The sequence below is a fragment of the Patella vulgata genome, chromosome 5 (genome assembly GCF_932274485.2).
Source record: "Patella vulgata chromosome 5, xgPatVulg1.2, whole genome shotgun sequence".
Classification (NCBI taxonomy): Eukaryota; Metazoa; Mollusca; class Gastropoda; family Patellidae; genus Patella; species Patella vulgata.
Genome location: NC_065883.2, coordinates 66,450,854 through 66,468,425, shown reverse-complemented (window position 1 = coordinate 66,468,425; position 17,572 = coordinate 66,450,854). Strand labels below are relative to the sequence as shown.

General features: G+C 37.6%; 1 protein-coding gene across 1 annotated transcript; it reads left to right on the top strand.

The window, feature by feature from the left end:
- Window positions 1-910: 910 nt before the first annotated feature.
- LOC126820448 (GTPase IMAP family member 7) lies at window positions 911-4,824 on the top strand. Its single transcript, XM_050548447.2, has 4 exons — window positions 911-1,110; window positions 2,628-2,691; window positions 3,020-3,716; window positions 4,194-4,824. Exons 2-4 carry the CDS (start codon window positions 2,685-2,687, stop codon window positions 4,702-4,704), a joined length of 1,215 nt encoding a protein of 404 aa, XP_050404404.2. The 5' UTR covers window positions 911-1,110; window positions 2,628-2,684; the 3' UTR covers window positions 4,705-4,824.
- Window positions 4,825-17,572: the final 12,748 nt, after the last annotated feature.

The window sequence follows — 17,572 nt, the reverse complement described above, 5'->3', positions numbered from 1 at the left end:
TAGACCCGAATGACCAAGTTTGTGTCGAGTGGACGTTAAACCCCATTTCTTTCTCTGTCTGTTTAATTATCTGACGATATATGATAATCTGTGCGTGGCACGTCTAAATAGCAAATCACACCCAATTGTACTTTCTATTGTGCTGCAATATTCAGTACACACTTATTTTGTATTGTATAGTTTAGAATGGGATGTTCTTATTTTGTCCACGTGTAAATTAAAAGCCTGTCGACAAGGTGGGGGGGGGGGTCACAGTGGCTAATTGGGTAAGACACTGGCTCGCTAGCCTGAAGGTCGGGTGTTCGATCCTTGCATTGGCCGAGAAAGTTCATCCAGATTTTCCGGTGTGGTTCCCCCTTGTCAGTGATGCAGGACGGAGGGCTTGACAAGGACAGCTGTCTAGACGTTCGGATGGGACGAAAAACCGGGGTCCCGTGTTCACGTAAAAGATCCCATGGCAGTTGGAATTCGAGCAAAATTTCCCTCATAGCACACTGTATGTCGTATGGCCGTCTTCATTGGCCGAGTTCGGAGCAGAGCAGTAGGACGTTTACCCTATTTCATTTCATTTCAATTTGAGTTTTCCCCATTATTTCAATTAGTTTATAAAATCACATGAAAAACTTCCCAAGCTCGTTTATAAATAAAAGTTTACAAAATAGCTCGTAAAGTGTATACGTTATAGGCCCATAACGACCTAGTAAATGTTTAAAAGGAATTATTTTTTTGAAATGAAACGACTCAGTATATAGTTTTACGCAGGTATCTAAACAAGGATGTTTTTGCTTGTCACTCGTTGCAAAAAGGGTTGCAATAGTATGCGTATTCAAGATTTACCGTGAAAGCCCGATTTCTGCTAATTTACTGCGTGACTTGGCTAATTTATTTTTAGGACTATATCACCCTAAATGCACGATGTTGATTGGCTGAATGTGTCATTAAATAAGCTTGTTAGGAACGAGCGATACAGTCGACAGTTTGCCAGCTTTAAAGATAACCACTGGTTGTGCATAACTGGGAGAAAAACGTAGATTGCGGTTGTTCAACTTGGAGCAAACTACAGATTGCAGTTGTGTGACAAGGAAGAAACTACAAGTAGTACTATTTAGCGTGAGTAGCTAGTTATATCTTAATTTAAGATTTGAAAGACCACTTTCGTTTTTACATGTGTACACGTTTTATGTACATTTTGATAATGTCAAGCGCTGCGTTTTGAATGTCCAACCTCTAAGATTTCTAAAGAAATGCAGAATTTCAAAAGGCCCCGTAAATAATTCCATCAAGTCTTAAACCACCAAAATCAAAGATAGTTGGCGCCACGGTGGCACAGTAATTAATGCGCTGAATCACTAGCCATGGAATCCGGGGCTCGATTCCGGTGTTGCCCGATAATATTCCTCGGGACCTTCCAGTCTGGTTTCCCCATTATCCCGGTTGGTGCAGAATAGTAAGAGGTTAAACCCCATTTAAACGACGAGTGAAGCTGTCTGCGTACCAGTACAAAACCAGCTGACAACAACAAAAATAAATTGTTTTTTTAAAAAGTTGACAAACTAACAAAGACCACATATAGAGTGCATCTTAATATGTTATGTTTCAAGAGGCGATAAGCCAGAATAAGTTGTCATTATTAATTAGTTTGAAATCAGATTTATTAATACGTAGATTCCACATGACGTCATAAGATAACGGTCGTCTGGTCATCCGCCATCTTTGGGGCCCCACTATTGATATTTACACTCGATTTGTCATATGGTAAAAGCTATACAAAATTATAACACAAAAGTTAATACCTGTGTTAATTTTGGGTGTCATAACAGGTCAGATCAAGGACCACTGAAAAGAATAGTTAACGCGTGTGCGTTTGATCATAAGGTCTGTGATTGAGCCAAGTAGCGTGGTTTCGATTCTGCACTTGTACGTGACAAGGAGTAGGGTCGCCTGTCCAGCCTCGTGGGCTTTCTCCGGGGCCTCCGGTTTACAATAGGGACAATTTTATCAGAGGATCAATGATCAAACATGTTTACTTTGAATTATCATTACCATTTTCAGTATACTTTTTTTTATGACCATATTATTTTCAAAGTAAATAAAACACGGATACCTTACTTCCTGCATTAATATAAACAAACATGAATCGTGACGACGAATTAGAATTAATTCACAAAAAAATGGATATGACCAATGAAGAGAGAAATTTTACAATAAAAAATAAGAGTGTTGGATATTAAACTGGCATGCAATTAAATGGATTTTTTGAAAATAAATTCTTGAATTATTTTCATGGACGTCAACATCTTGTTTTCTACCCCTAGTTAACCCCCTTAGACTTTGTTTATGATAATGAAAAAGACTGGATTATCTAGCCAATGACCTATTTTTCTAAAATGTTTACAATGTATCCAGATTAATAATTGTAGAATATTTTTCTGTATGATAGAGACTATTGCCAGGTCCGCTATCCTGAATAAATAGTATCAATTTTCAAGGTTATATACATTTTTTTTTTTACACGGAATTAGACTGTTAACAAATCACGACATACAATAAGACATTTGTCGGGTAAGGCCTACTACTACGCTTACTCATGTAAAGATAATTTTAAGATGTAATTTTTCTCGTAACAGGTGGGGACATATTCTATCGAAAGGTTTGTTTATTCCTAAACAGACAAAGAGACCGACATGCCTCGTAAGTATTTACCCTGTGACAAGGGGTTCTTCTTACATAACTGCCACATAAATGTGTATGTGCGCCTTACATTATAGCGCAAGACATACTAAAACGAGATAACAAAGAGCATACTTGATAAAATATATAAATAATAATTGTTATTTAAATACAATATACATGTAATTAGAAATAAAAATACATGTAATTAGAAATTAAAATAGCTCTGGATAATGTTTCGTTCTCTAAATCATTGGATTAGTGAAATCAAATTGAAACAACATTAGTATCAAAGTTTCTGTTGAGTGGATGTTCAACCTCATTTCCCTCTATGTCTCTCATTATTCAGAACTTCAACGATACAGGGCTGTGGTAGTCGGTAAGACGGGCGTTGGGAAGAGTTCGTTATGTAATCGCATTGCCAACAACAACTTCTTCAGGACGGGTACAAGTATTTCATCCGTGACCAGGAATCCACAAAAGGTAGTGGTGCAATTAAATGATATGCAAGTCTGTGAATTCACTGACATGCCTGGATTGTTTGATACCTATCGGACTCCAGAAGAGATGGAGAAGATACTTGGTAGCTGTGTAGAACTATCTCTGCCCGGTCCTCATGTATTTGTGTACGTTATCACCATCGCCTCCAGATTTACTGAAGAAGACAGACAAACTCTCCTGAAACTAAGCCAAATATTTGGAGACGATGTTTTCAGATACATGCTGGTCATTTTCACCTCCAAAAATAACCTGAACCATTCCAGTCAAAGTGAAAGCCAGTATATTGCAGACTTTGTATACAACCTATGTCGTCCAGGACAAGCCCAGTCGCAACATATTGGGTATTTGATAGGTGCTTTGAATGAAGGAAGGTACGCATTTATTGAATGTTATGGCTCAGAAAGCGCAAGTCGACCAGATGTAATTGGTGTTTACACGAAGATTAATCAGATAATAACAGCAAATCAGGGTGGACACTACACAAGCCAAATGTATCAGGATGCCGTCAGAAACCTGGTTTGGGAAGAACGTAAATCAAATCTGAGGTAATATGAACAATATGATCATAATTAGATATTCTGTATATAAGGAAACGAGTTTTTTCTTCGTTATTTTCGAATAAGGAAGCACAATTTACCTGCACACAACCATTAAAATTGAGACGTTAACGCAGCGTGTAAAGTGAAACGTCAACGCAGCGAGTAAAATGAGGTCTTAGCATAGCGAGTAAAATGAGACCTTAACATAGTGAGTAAAATGGGTTTTTTGTATGAGCTGGTCGTAAAGCTGCAAGTTAATTACAACGTCGAATTGCCTCCGGTCTTTACAAGCACGACCATTTACTAAAGTAAATAACATTTTACTTAAGTAAATAATATTTTTGCCTTATCTCGTTTACCCGAAAAACGGCCCCTTCGAATTCTCCTTTCTGTCTTCTATAGTAATATTTTTTTGTCGCGTGGGGGTCATTTGCCAATTCGATGGCAACTTTTTCAATCATTGCTGTTTTTTAAACGTTTCAGGACATGTGGAAAATATGCTGTGGCTGGGTTAGCTGGTGCTGCTGTGATAACAGGTGGTTATTTCGCTTGGCCTTATGTCTTCGGCACCACCGCACCTGCAGCAGTGGGACCCGGTGCAGCGACTGGAAAAGCGGCTGCTGGCGCCGGTGTATTGGCGACTGGAAAAGCGACTGCTGGCGCCGGTGTAGTGGCGACTGGGGAAGTGGCTGCTGGAACAGGTGTAGTGGCTGGGGAAGTGGCCGTTGGAACAGGTGTAGTGGCTGGGGAAGTAGCTGTTGGAACCGGTGTAGTGGCTGGGGAAGTTGCTGTTGGAACCGGTGTAGTGGCCGGGGAAGTGGCTGTTGGAACCGGGGTAGTGGCAGGGGAAGTGGCTGTTGGAACCGGTGTAGTGGCCGGGGAAGTGGCTGCTGGAACCGGTGTAGTGGCTGCCGTGGCAGGAGCTGGGGTGGCCGCTGGTTTGATGAGAGCCCAAAATGAAAGTCAGAACAGTGAAGAACATTACAACTCTTAAATCCAGTCGCCACGAGATCCTCTAACTTTACGTATGGGGTAGATATTTATTTCACTACTTAGATGCAACATCCCGTCGATCGCCATTTCCGTCAATTACAATAAAAATGTTATTTTTATATATGGTTGCATTTTGAATATGGCGATTTTTATATAGTAGCTTGTTTTCCTTGTGGCGATAATGTTTTTCACAGAAGGTTTTGTAGGTTTTATTTATTTGTCACGTCCATCCGTTCCGATCCATTACACGTGGTGAGTCAATCACTCAATTGTTTGATCAGTAATATGACTATCTATAATATGTATTTTAATCAGTCTGGGATTAATGTGTATTAGAATTTTACGATAAGACCAATAAGAAACTAATGAAGATGTGCTGAAATGAAAAGAAATGAAATGGGGTTTAACGTCCTACTGTTCTGCTCCAAACTTGGCTAATGAAGACGGGCATACGCCATACAGTGTGCTATGAGGGAAATTTTGCCCGGACAGCGGCACTACGGCCTATTCTTATATCGAATTTTAACTATCAAGGGATCTTTTACATGCACGCCAATGTGTACACGGGACCTCGGTTTTTCATCCCATCCGAACGACAAGACAGGCTTGAAGATGTGCTATTCAGTATTCTTGAATAAGCGATAAACAAAATACGTGCGCGTTAGACCACAGGGTCTGTCATTGGGTCAAGTGATGTAGTTTCAATTCAAAGCTTAAACATGGCAATGAGTCTCCTCTGTTCTCTCCAGGTTCTCCGGTTTCACCCCACTGCGGTCAAGCGAATTACTGAAGTAAAATTGTATCATATATAGTCCGGAAATGACCTAGTCTGTGTCGAGTTGACGTTACGACTCGAACCCACTCTCTCTCGCCCCAGAGTAGTTTATATACCACAGCAATGGATTTCTATCTTTACATTCAGAAATTTGTGTGTTTTAGTTTTGAATCCTTTCAGCTTTTAACCTCTCCTTAGTTCTGTTTGCTTTTCTTCAATTATTGTAGAAAACGTTTAAAATAAAAAAAAAATCAGTGAAACATTTATAATAGGATTTTCCCATAACTGAAATTTCTATTGCTTTTTTATGGACTGTATTTAGAAAAAAAGCAATGACTGAAATTTGGCAAGGTTAGTTGATTTCGTTGTCATTACATGAGAGTTTTCAAACTGGGAATACCCACCTAACAATAACAAGGTCAACGCTTTCTTATTTGAAAACCAATTCATAAAACGGGGACAACCATACTGAGAATAGCCGTAACATAATAACAATCGGAGAGGCCAGTTTTCTTTCAATGGAAAACCAGTCTAAGACAATTCAAGTGTTAGCTCGTGTGCGTTGTATCATAAGGTCTGCCATTAAGTTAACTGGCGTGGTTTTGATTCCCCGGTTGTACGTGACAAGGAGTATAGTCGCCTGTCCAACCTCGTGGGTTTCCTTCGGGGCCCTCGGTTTCCTCCACTGCTAAAGACCCCTACGTGCAATAAAATTGAACCATATGTAATTCCCGAAATAACCTAGTTTGTGTCGAGTGAACGTTACGCCCATTTTTCTCTCTCTCATTCGGAGGACGTTGATTTCATTTTCAGAACAGTATTGCCATTAAACAATCAGAGATACATTACCAAGTACGGTCACTGTAAGTTATCGTAGTAAACAGGTTACACGTATTAAATAGGTTACAACCTGCTGGTTAAAGGAGCTAAGTCTCTAACTCAATATCATCCAAAGTCTTCGACATTGAAAACACGAATCATATTTCAATTTAAATCAACATTGATGTTGTGATCTTACCGGGAAAAGATGGGCTTCTGATATCCAATATTTCAGAAAAATAAACATTTTGCCCCGGTACACGACTAGTGTACCATAATGCGTTTCAGCGTCATTTGTAACAAGGGGCTCGAAGAACGAGGCTAGACATATTCCACATGGCATGTCAAACGGTGACACCATATTCTTATCTGGACAGCATGCGCAGTAAATACTATCGATGTAGACTGGAATAACTAGACTTCTGGTGTATTTCGCCGAACATAACTGATTTGAAAACGGAAACGATTGAATGTAAATCAGTTTATATACTTTCATATTACATTATTATATGCGTTGCGACCCATTTGTGTCAATTTCTAGGTCCCAAATATTAGCGATTTAGCTCCTTTAAGTCCTATTCACAGATTTATGTTTCTGTTTCTACACAATTTAGGAATTCTCTCTCTCTCTCTCTCTCTCTCTCTCTCTCTCTGCCCGCCTCTCTGTAGTGTTATAGGGGCGTGGTTACAACTGATATTTGTTAGGAGTGTGGTTACAATTGATATTAATCCATCAGTGACACGTGACCATAATGTATCGCCTTGCAATGACGTCCTATTTTTCTGCACCGACGATGGGCAGACGCCACAAAGTATATGAGAGAAAATTGTGCCCAGACTGTGGGGTTATGGCCTATTCTTGATTCCAATTCCAACAGCCAAGGATCATTTTATGTGCATTCGTGGATCACGTGGCTAGGTGGGTAAGACGCTGGCTCGCTAGCCTGGAGGTCGGGTGCTCGATCCCTGCATTGGCCGAGAAAGTTCATCCAGATTTTCCAGCGTGGTTGCCCCTTGTCAGTGATGCAGGACGGAGGGCCTGACAAGGACAACTGTCTAGTCGTTCGGATGGGACGAAAAACCGAAGTCCTGTGTACACATTGGCGTGAAGGTAAAAGATCCCTTGGCAGTTGGATATAAGAGTAAGCCGTAGTGCCGCTGCCCGGGCAAAATTTCCCTCAAAGCACACAATATGGCGTATGCCCGTCTCCATTAGCCCAGTTTAGGAGCAGAACAGTAGGACGTTAAACCCCATTTTATTTCATTTCATGTGCATTCGAACGACTAGACACTGTTCTTGTCTAGTGGTTTAACGCGTGCGCTTGAAATCATAAGGACTGTCTTTGGGTCAAATAGTGTGGTTTCGATTCCCCGCTTGTACTAATTAACAAGGAGAAGGGTCGTCTGTTCTGCTTCGATTGGGCTAATGACGACGGTTATGATTGCGGAGGATGATAACGGATGTTTTAGACTACAGTGCGCGTAAGAAGGCCATGGCTTCAGTGCGTGTAAGAAAGGATTATGGCAGAGTCCAAAATATTTAACACCTTGGTCGGAGGTCCCCAAAGATCTTGAGGCCTCATCTAGGTTTCAACCTGCTTCAACATTCGCTGTCTTGGCCACGGGGATATTATAAATATTTAGTATTGAACATGGGTCGGAAAAGTACACCACGTGTTCACTGATTGTTCAACAATTTGTCATGGGTAGGTGTTGTACGATATTTTACACGGACGTCAAAAAGAAAATAACCCAAATCGATAAGAAAACTTCCCGGTTTCCGAGTCACACAGAAGCTATTTGTTAAATATTATATATCATCATGTCACGCTCGACTGCATGTTTATTTAGCTAAACATATCGATTCTGTAAGCTTGTTTATCGAGATACTAACGGGGTCATCCCGTTACGCCCCTGCTATTGTTCTCGTGGTATTTCACCGAGAAATAATCTTTCTGATTTATGTTACATATGACTGCACATCCCTTATTTTCCGGGGGTTTCGATTCCCCGGTTGTACGTGACAAGGAGTAGGGTCGCCTGTCCAACATCGTGGGTTTTCTCCGGGTCCTCCGGTTTCCTCCCACTGCTAAACACCTTACGCTCAAGCGAATTATTGAAATAAAAAATTGAACCATGTGTTAGTCCCGAAATGACATTGTTTGTGTCGAGTGGACGCTAAACCCCATTTCAGTCTCTCTCTTTCTTATTCTCCGGGAAAGAGAATATCTCCTATCAAATGACTATTTGGTACATATGACGTCACATCGGTTATTCCCCGAGAAGGAATATTTCTAGAGAAACTGCACGGACTATTTTCATTTAATAAAATTTCTACATAGTAATATATCGAATTAAAAGCGATACCACACCCTGCATTCCCCGAGAAATATAATTCCTAGAAAAACCTGAGTATATATAAATATAAGAAAGCTTAAAGATGAAATATGACCACGTCATGAAACTATCTTTTTCTAGGAGAGGAAAACCGGTGCACACCAGTATGTGATAGTTCGTCGAATGCGAGATTTTTTTTGTTCACATAACAGAATGTAAAGGGGCCCATACACGTTTAAAAAAACCGTCAACAAAAATTTTGAATCAAAATTTCGATGAGATTTTAACCGTGTATGCGGCGTTTTGATGTCAAAAAAGGGCATTGGCTCAAAACTCTGACGGATCAAAAACCACTTTTGATATTTATTGACGGGTCGTCAATATTTTGAAGCATGTGTGGGCTCCTGTCAAAATTTTGAACAAAATTTCATTTCGCACCGACTGCCGAGGTATGAGGATCACCATGTCTTGGAAGAAAGCAGCAGAAAAGTTTCTGATTGAAGTGCTAAATGTGTAGAAGACCTTGCCAGCCCAGTGGAAAATTAAGTCGCCAAACTACAGTCATCAGGACAAGAAAGAATTTTTCTTTTTTGTGTGGGTGTACTCAAAAACCCAACTTGGATATAAAAAAATTGCTACAATTTAGATTCAAAACAAATTTGTGTCAGTTTTCTCCAAATTGTTTTATATAAGAGTTATATTTAGCGTGGATCACGCAAGAAAGAGAGATACAGCAAGCTAAATTGCGAAGCTCAGCTTTCACGCCCTCGGTTGGCCATCCATCGTAAACCCATCGTCTCGGTCAGTTGCCCGGCTTACAGTCTTTTTGGTTCATATTGTATTCACGAGGAAATATCCCAAGGTATAAAAAAATCTAATAAATGAAGCCATGTTTTTGGCACGGGACTTGACTGTCGCGGTAACTAGCAACGGAAGCGAAGCCGGGGGAGAATTCAGGGCATATAAAAGACGATGTTGTATTTAATATCGAAGCCTAAGTAAATTCTCGGATTATTCCCAGCCCGTTTCCTTTCCTGTGGTTTTGATCCCAGAAGCTGTTGTGAGTTTAAGTTTCTCACTTTTTCCATGTCCGGTCACCATCAAGTTTATCAACATATTATACACCTAGCGCTCCCTAACGCAAAGATGCCATACAATCTACGCGTGCAATCTTTGACGTCAATCGAACAGACATCCCTTAATAGTCGGGCTGCCAATCAGTGACACCCTCTCATGTTTGTCCTGTGTGTTTTTCATGGCATCCAGTATTTTCTAGTAAGACTTGGTGTCTCTACTTTCCATATATTATACCAGAACTGCCCTACTTTTATTGGAAATAATCACCCGATAACTACTTATGTAGGAAAGTATCTTTAATGTCATCATGCATGGGCCAACAATCAATGTCATGTAAAATACAATGAAATGAAGTGTGCCATGAAGGAAATTTTGCAAGAACGGTGGAATTCGCACCAACTCTCTCAAATTCCACCTGCCAAGGGTTCTTTCACAAGACGAAAATCACTGGTATTAACATTGTCTTATACAGGTACCCGTTGATTAAAATACAGGGGCCCAGATGAGTAGGGTCGCCTATCCATCTAAAGACCCGTACACGCGAATTATTGAAATAAAATTGAACCATGTGTTAGTCCCGAAATGACCTAGTTTGTGGACTTTAAACCCCATTTCTCTCTCTCTCCAAGAAAAAAGAGCCAAGAATATTTATGACTCTGAATCCCTCCCCCTGGAAATTCAACACTTAAAAGAAGTCTTTACCCAAGAGAACGGATACCCAGAATAAATGGTCAACAAGTTCATCAATGCCACCCTATCCAACCTACCAATCCTGATAAACTCTAAACAACGGTAAAGCTCCAATAAGGATCTTTATACTATTCCACGGCAACATCTCCTACCAAATCAGAAGGTTATTCAAAATTGAAGCAGATATAGAAACCACCTTCCTGAAAGGCGAAACACCCAAAGATGTAGTAAAAAGCGAATGGAAGGTTAAACCCACTAAACTCTTCTTATCGAAAGACTGTGCCTACAAAATGAACTGTATAGTTGTCAAGATAATAAACTGGGGAATCCAAAAGACCACTAGATCTCCGACTGAAAAAACATATGTCAAAAATCCCCCACCAACCAATCTGCGGTTGTCGACATTTTGAATGAGAAACCATGGCATCGAGTCGATTGGACTAAAGTAAAAACGTTTGCTGTGAACCACCACAATACATGAGACGATCAACATTAGAAGACATTTACCAAAACTAAATCAAGACCCAGGGCATATGACCGCATCATTTAGGAGATAAACACTTCCTGTTGCGTATTTAGAGGGGGTTTATTGTCCATTTAACCATGCTTGAATCATTAGAACACGAGACGCGACAGCATTTCTTGAAGATATTTGCCAATAAAGATTTGAGTTGAGGAAGATCATTGAGCACAAGATTGAAAAAAAGTACACTGTAATATTTATACGCAGGAATTCGCCTTGATAATTTAGAGGGGGTTTATTGTCCATTCGACCAATCAGAATCAAGGAAATTTCTAATTTGTGCTACAATAAATTGTAAACACAGCTCCTCCAAAGTATTCCCCACGCAAAACCATATATACCTTCTGGCATTATCCATTACCGAATTAATCGTTAATATTATGACATTGAATATTCAGCTTTCATAATTTACAATCTTCTGACTGTTCTCAATATGTGAAAATTTGTTTATTTCAGTTATTCTCTATAAATACATTTAGCAAATCACAGTATTATATGCCTATGTAACCTAATTACTATTTTGACTCCTCGCCTTTATAATCCTCAAACTGTTTTCACCATGGGACATTTTGCACAATTCATCCTAAAGCTTGAAGAGTTATTTCCCTTTATGACTTTCTAGTATTGTAGCCATGACATTATTCTTATTGTTATATAATAATTGATGGAGAATAGGTATTCTGAAGATGTTCCGATGGAACTGAAAGCGCTAGCCGCATAATACTGTGTTTCTTTCCTCAACATTTTAATTTTATTATTGCATAGCAGAATTTTAAATATTAATGATGAATAATAAAATAATAGGTTAATGAACCTAAAGGTGTTATAAAGGTATCTTGAAAAGTTTCTGAGATATGCTCTAGAATAATAATTAGATACCAAAATCTAAGTCAAATGTCTTGTGATTCTCCCAAAACGGCGAACGCCAAAAAATAGGTTATATAATCCGATTTGATGATTGGGATTCATTTATTTCCCGTGTATTTTTATTATGCTGTAAAAATGACAACTACAGGACAATTAACAACGAAACAAAGAAATGCTAAATATGAATGAATAAGCAGATTCGTTTGAATTGTTGCATACAAGTAAACATGTCCGACTAAACTGTATAGTCAAATGTAAAAGAGAAAAAGAAACATTGCCGCTCAGTGGCGACAGCCAAAGTGTCTTTTAATAAATCTACGCTAAGAAATAATAGAATGGCGATGATGCTGCAGACAATACACCAATCGGGCGACGAAAATATCAATTTACTTATTACCAACGTACCATACATATAATCTGGCAACAGTAGCTGTGGAGATCAACTGGCTTCACACTATATCTGGTTCATGGCAAGCTCAAATTGCAATGCATAATCTTCATCCTCATCTCCAGAGTGAATCTAGTGACAAAAATCACGACATTCCAGTTCCTTCAGTTCAGCATCAACATCCACTCGCACTGGTTACCCCAAATTACTAACTTTTGCTTCATTGATTAATTTAGAGAGGTTTATACGTTCTCAAAATGACAAGGAAATGATTTTATTTCAACTGATGGGGTTTTTAATTGAACAACAGAAATTGTTGGGTCACCGTCAAATGAGATGTTCTGTAATATGCCTCTGTAACAGTAGCGGACTGGCCAGGTTGTCAGCTTGCACAATGGCAAGTGGGCCCCTGAGGAAGTGGACCCCCTTAGACATTAGACAATATATTTAAAATATAAATTATCAAGAAATATATAGAAAACAAAATCGGGATAATTCTAATTACATCTTTTTGTTTCCACTTACATATTATTCATTTTAAAAATTAAATGATAGAATTGTATTGGTGGGTGGACCCCCTTTGTCTCCTGGCTACCAATATTTTCAGACCCAGTCCGCCACTGCTCTGTAATATAAAAATAACGCTTTACATCATCTCGGTTCTAGGGCTATTTTGGAATTCTTACCGTCTATTTTTCGTCATGATTCTTCTTTGTTCGCCAAAATTTAACACTTATTTTCAAGTAAAATTTTGAGATTCAAAAACACAAATTCATTTGAATTGGAATGCCATGTTGAGACCCGCGCTTGCGCAGTTATGGTTAGCCAATATTCAAAATCTAGGAACGGAAATGTTACTTTAAACATAAATGCAAGACTTGTAACCGGGTTTCTATTGCCATTCCAACACTGAAAAAAAACTTGTGTTGAAACAACACAAACTTGTGTGGTTTTCAACACAAGTTAGGTGTCTCTATTTAACAACACAAACTTGTGTTAAAACAACACAAAACTTGTGTTAAATGTTGACACAACACAAAACTTGTGTTAAAATTTATCAAAGAACACAAACTTGTGTATAATCATTAACAAAAACTTGTGTTGTATTTTCCCCCAATTTATATCCAGTATAGAAACCTTTCCCATGCAGCACCTCTTCTTTTGCTTTGTTTAACCTGTAAGGTTTAATAAATGACGGAACAATAATTTGTTTAAAAATGATAGGAAAAAGTAAATTAATACTGTCAAATTAAAACTATATAGACATTTGAAATGTTAACAGAAAAATAATTCCAATACTAATGAAATTGTGTTATATAATGACATGTAATTATGCATCAAATTGAAATACTTTCAAAAACTGAAAAGTGCATCAAAGTCATTTTACAAGTGATTTGTGAGGCATCTAGAAATAAGTAGCATTATACACAGAACTGACAAAAGAAATATGCACCATTGCAGGAGTTATAAAATTATGTAGAACCCTTTCCTCATTAAAAAAACAAACAAAATGAATCTTTTGGACATACACCATGTCAGTGGTGTAGGACATGGCAATAGATGATATAGTTGTTTGCATAGGACAATAAACCTAGGTCTCATAAACACCTTGGTGTGTATTTTAAAGCAAGATAGAAATGGGGTTTAGTCTCCACTCGACACAAACTGAGTCTTGATCAATTAGGGACTAACACTATAAACCTCAGAATGCCTCGTTCGGCATTTCTGTCCAAACGAGGCAAAAACGTTTCAAAATTTTTGCCCCGATTTTGCCACGTTGTAACGAGGTAAAAAAAAAATACCTCGTTTGTCTGGAGTTCCAAAATGTGGTTTTTTAAATTGCCCTGTTTTTGGAACGAGGTATTTTGTTCAGAACGATGCTGGGTAAAATTGCCTCGTTTACTAAACGAGGTATTTTATCCAAGATAATTATTATCTGTATTTGCTGTCAACAAATAGAGTTAATTCCCATGACGTCACACACATTGGCCGCCGCCATCTCGGTGGAGAACCAGACTACACGTGATCCGATAGTTACAATGTGATTGCAGTTGGAATTATGATTGTTGCGCTTTTGTCATGTGATTTTTATGTTGAATAAAGATTTTGTCTATGTATTTTAAATTTTATATTTAATTTCTATTAAAATCCGAATTCGACCGTGACATAACGCGTTTATAGCGACAAAACGATGTTTGTTTATAGGCTATACCCGGTATAAAATAATTTGTTTATTTAAAATCCGAATTCGATCGTGGCATATAACGCGTTTATAGCGACAGAGCGGTGTTGTGTTTGTTAATATGAAATAATATAAAATTCTGTTTCTACGGCGTTAAGTATTTTTTAAAAAAATTACCATTATATTTATTTATATAGGCGAACTAGCTGCATCGTGTTTGTGTACCTACATGGATAATGTCTAACGTGGAAAATTATAAGTTAATAGGTTAGTTGCTGACGCGACATTTCGAGACCTATGTAAATTCAGTTTTTATTTTTATTTAATTTGTTTTCAAAACAAACCCATTAATTAGACACACACACACACACACTTATTATAGAAAATCGTGTGAGAAGCTCGATACCGTACGTAGGGTGATGATGAATCGAACGTTTGAAAAACTGTTCTGACTCACTGGATATATTTTCTTTCTTTTTTTGTAAATTTTAATTTGAGGTATAATAATTATTCACTGATTCGATATAATCATTTTATTATTTCTGTTATTCATCTTTAATCAAGAGGAAATATCGTAAAAATGCAGACTTTCCGCTGCGTCGCCAACTATTTTATCATTGGTTAGAGCCGTCTAAACGCCGGAAAATTTCCAGTAACTATTAGCTAACAGCGTGCAAGCAAAAAGGCGAACAATCTTATTTGCATATTGCATACTTTGTAGTATTATTGACTGGAATTAATTTTAGATCGATAACCTCAATGACCAATATGTAGTACCGTAGGAATATATAGTGTGCAGTTGCTATATAATTTGCCATAAGGCCTATACAAAAAAAAAAAAAAAAAAAAGGAACTAATAGAATAATTTCACGTTAACAAAAATATTTCAAGCACATATTTAATTTAGGCATCGTGATTCCAGGACCGAGTAACGAATCCAGCGATAGGCTACTTATTTTTGGTGCCAAAAATAAAATTTTCATTGGACGATATTCGTGGATTCGTTTACTTGGGCTTTATTTGCAGTCTGGGGGTTCGGGGTTTTCTTCTTTTTTTTTTGAGGGGGGGGGGGGGGGGACAATTTTGTAAGAAATGACGAGAGCGATTTTATCTACGGAAGAGCGATGAAAAACCCGTCTAAAATGACATTTGAGCGACAGCGATCGATCGCCTCAAACGTGAAGCGCTGTTACATTGCTCGATTTGATATAGATTGAATACGAAATTACATAATATATCATGTTACCTATCACTGAAAAGCATGTTTATTGCCCCTTTCAAGTATATAAATAATTTTCCAGGACAGTCATATTTACATGCCTTGAAAAGCGATGAAAGTCCAGTGTGGTACGAAACTCGTATTATTTGACGGGAATAGGGTATTTAAATTAAAAATATGGGTCTTAATACAAAATTCCAGATCTGGGTAAGTGTTAATTTAACTAGATATCAGAAAAGTACCACCTTTTCATAAATTTTCTGACGACTAACGTACTGTTTAATTAAATTGTACAATATTTATCCGTTCACTAGTTACAATAAAATCATGCATTATAGCTACATGTATTTTTATTTATTTATCCCTGGTGCTTCAAATTCAATTTAGGGTGCAGGTATAACGTCATTATGTTATCTTCTTACATCCTTGATCTTAGAGCTCGTTTACTAAACGAGGTATTTTATCCAAGATAATTATTATCTGTATTTGCTGTCAACAAATAGAGTTAATTCCCATGACGTCACACACATTGGCCGCCGCCATCTCGGTGGAGAACCAGACTACACGTGATCCGATAGTTACAATGTGATTGCAGTTGGAATTATGATTGTTGCGCTTTTGTCATGTGATTTTTATGTTGAATAAAGATTTTGTCTATGTATTTTAAATTTTATATTTAATTTCTATTAAAATCCGAATTCGACCGTGACATAACGCGTTTATAGCGACAAAACGATGTTTGTTTATAGGCTATAACCGGTATAAAATAATTTGTTTATTTAAAATCCGAAATCGATCGTGGCATATAACGCGTTTATAGCGACAGAGCGGTGTTGTGTTTGTTAATATGAAATAATATAAAATTCTGTTTCTACGGCGTTAAGTATTTTTTTTAAAAAATTACCATTATATTTATTTAGCTAATAATACTACAAAGTATGCAATATGCAAATAAGATTGTTCGCCTTTTTGCTTGCACGCTGTTAGCTAATAGTTACTGGAAATTTTCCGGCGTTTAGACGGCTCTAACCAATGATAAAATAGTTGGCGACGCAGCGGAAAGTCTGCATTTTTACGATATTTCCTCTTGATTAAAGATGAATAACAGAAATAATAAAATGATTATATCGAATCAGTGAATAATTATTATACCTCAAATTAAAATTTACAAAAAAAGAAAGAAAATATATCCAGTGAGTCAGAACAGTTTTTCAAACGTTCGATTCATCATCACCCTACGTACGGTATCGAGCTTCTCACACGATTTTCTATAATAAGTGTGTGTGTTTAATTAATGGGTTTGTTTTGAAAACAAATTAAATAAAAATAAAAACTGAATTTACATAGGTCTCGAAATGTCGCGTCAGCAACTAACCTATTAACTTATAATTTTCCACGTTAGACATTATCCATGTAGGTACACAAACACGATGCAGCTAGTTCGCCTATATAAATAAATATAATGGTAATTTTTTTAAAAAATACTTAACGCCGTAGAAACAGAATTTTATATTATTTCATATTAACAAACACAACACCGCTCTGTCGCTATAAACGCGTTATATGCCACGATCGAATTCGGATTTTAAATAAACAAATTATTTTATACCGGTTATAGCCTATAAACAAACATCGTTTTGTCGCTATAAACGCGTTATGTCACGGTCGAATTCGGATTTTAATAGAAATTCATATATAAAATTTAAAATACATAGACAAAATCTTTATTCAACATAAAAATCACATGACAAAAGCGCAACAATCATAATTCCAACTGCAATCACATTGTAACTATCGGATCACGTGTAGTCTGGTTCTCCACCGAGATGGCGGCGGCCAATGTGTGTGACGTCATGGGAATTAACTCTATTTGTTGACAGCAAATACAGATAATAATTATCTTGGATAAAATACCTCGTTTAGTAAACGAGGCAATTTTACCCAGCATCGTTCTGAACAAAATACCTCGTTCCAAAAACAGGGCAATTTAAA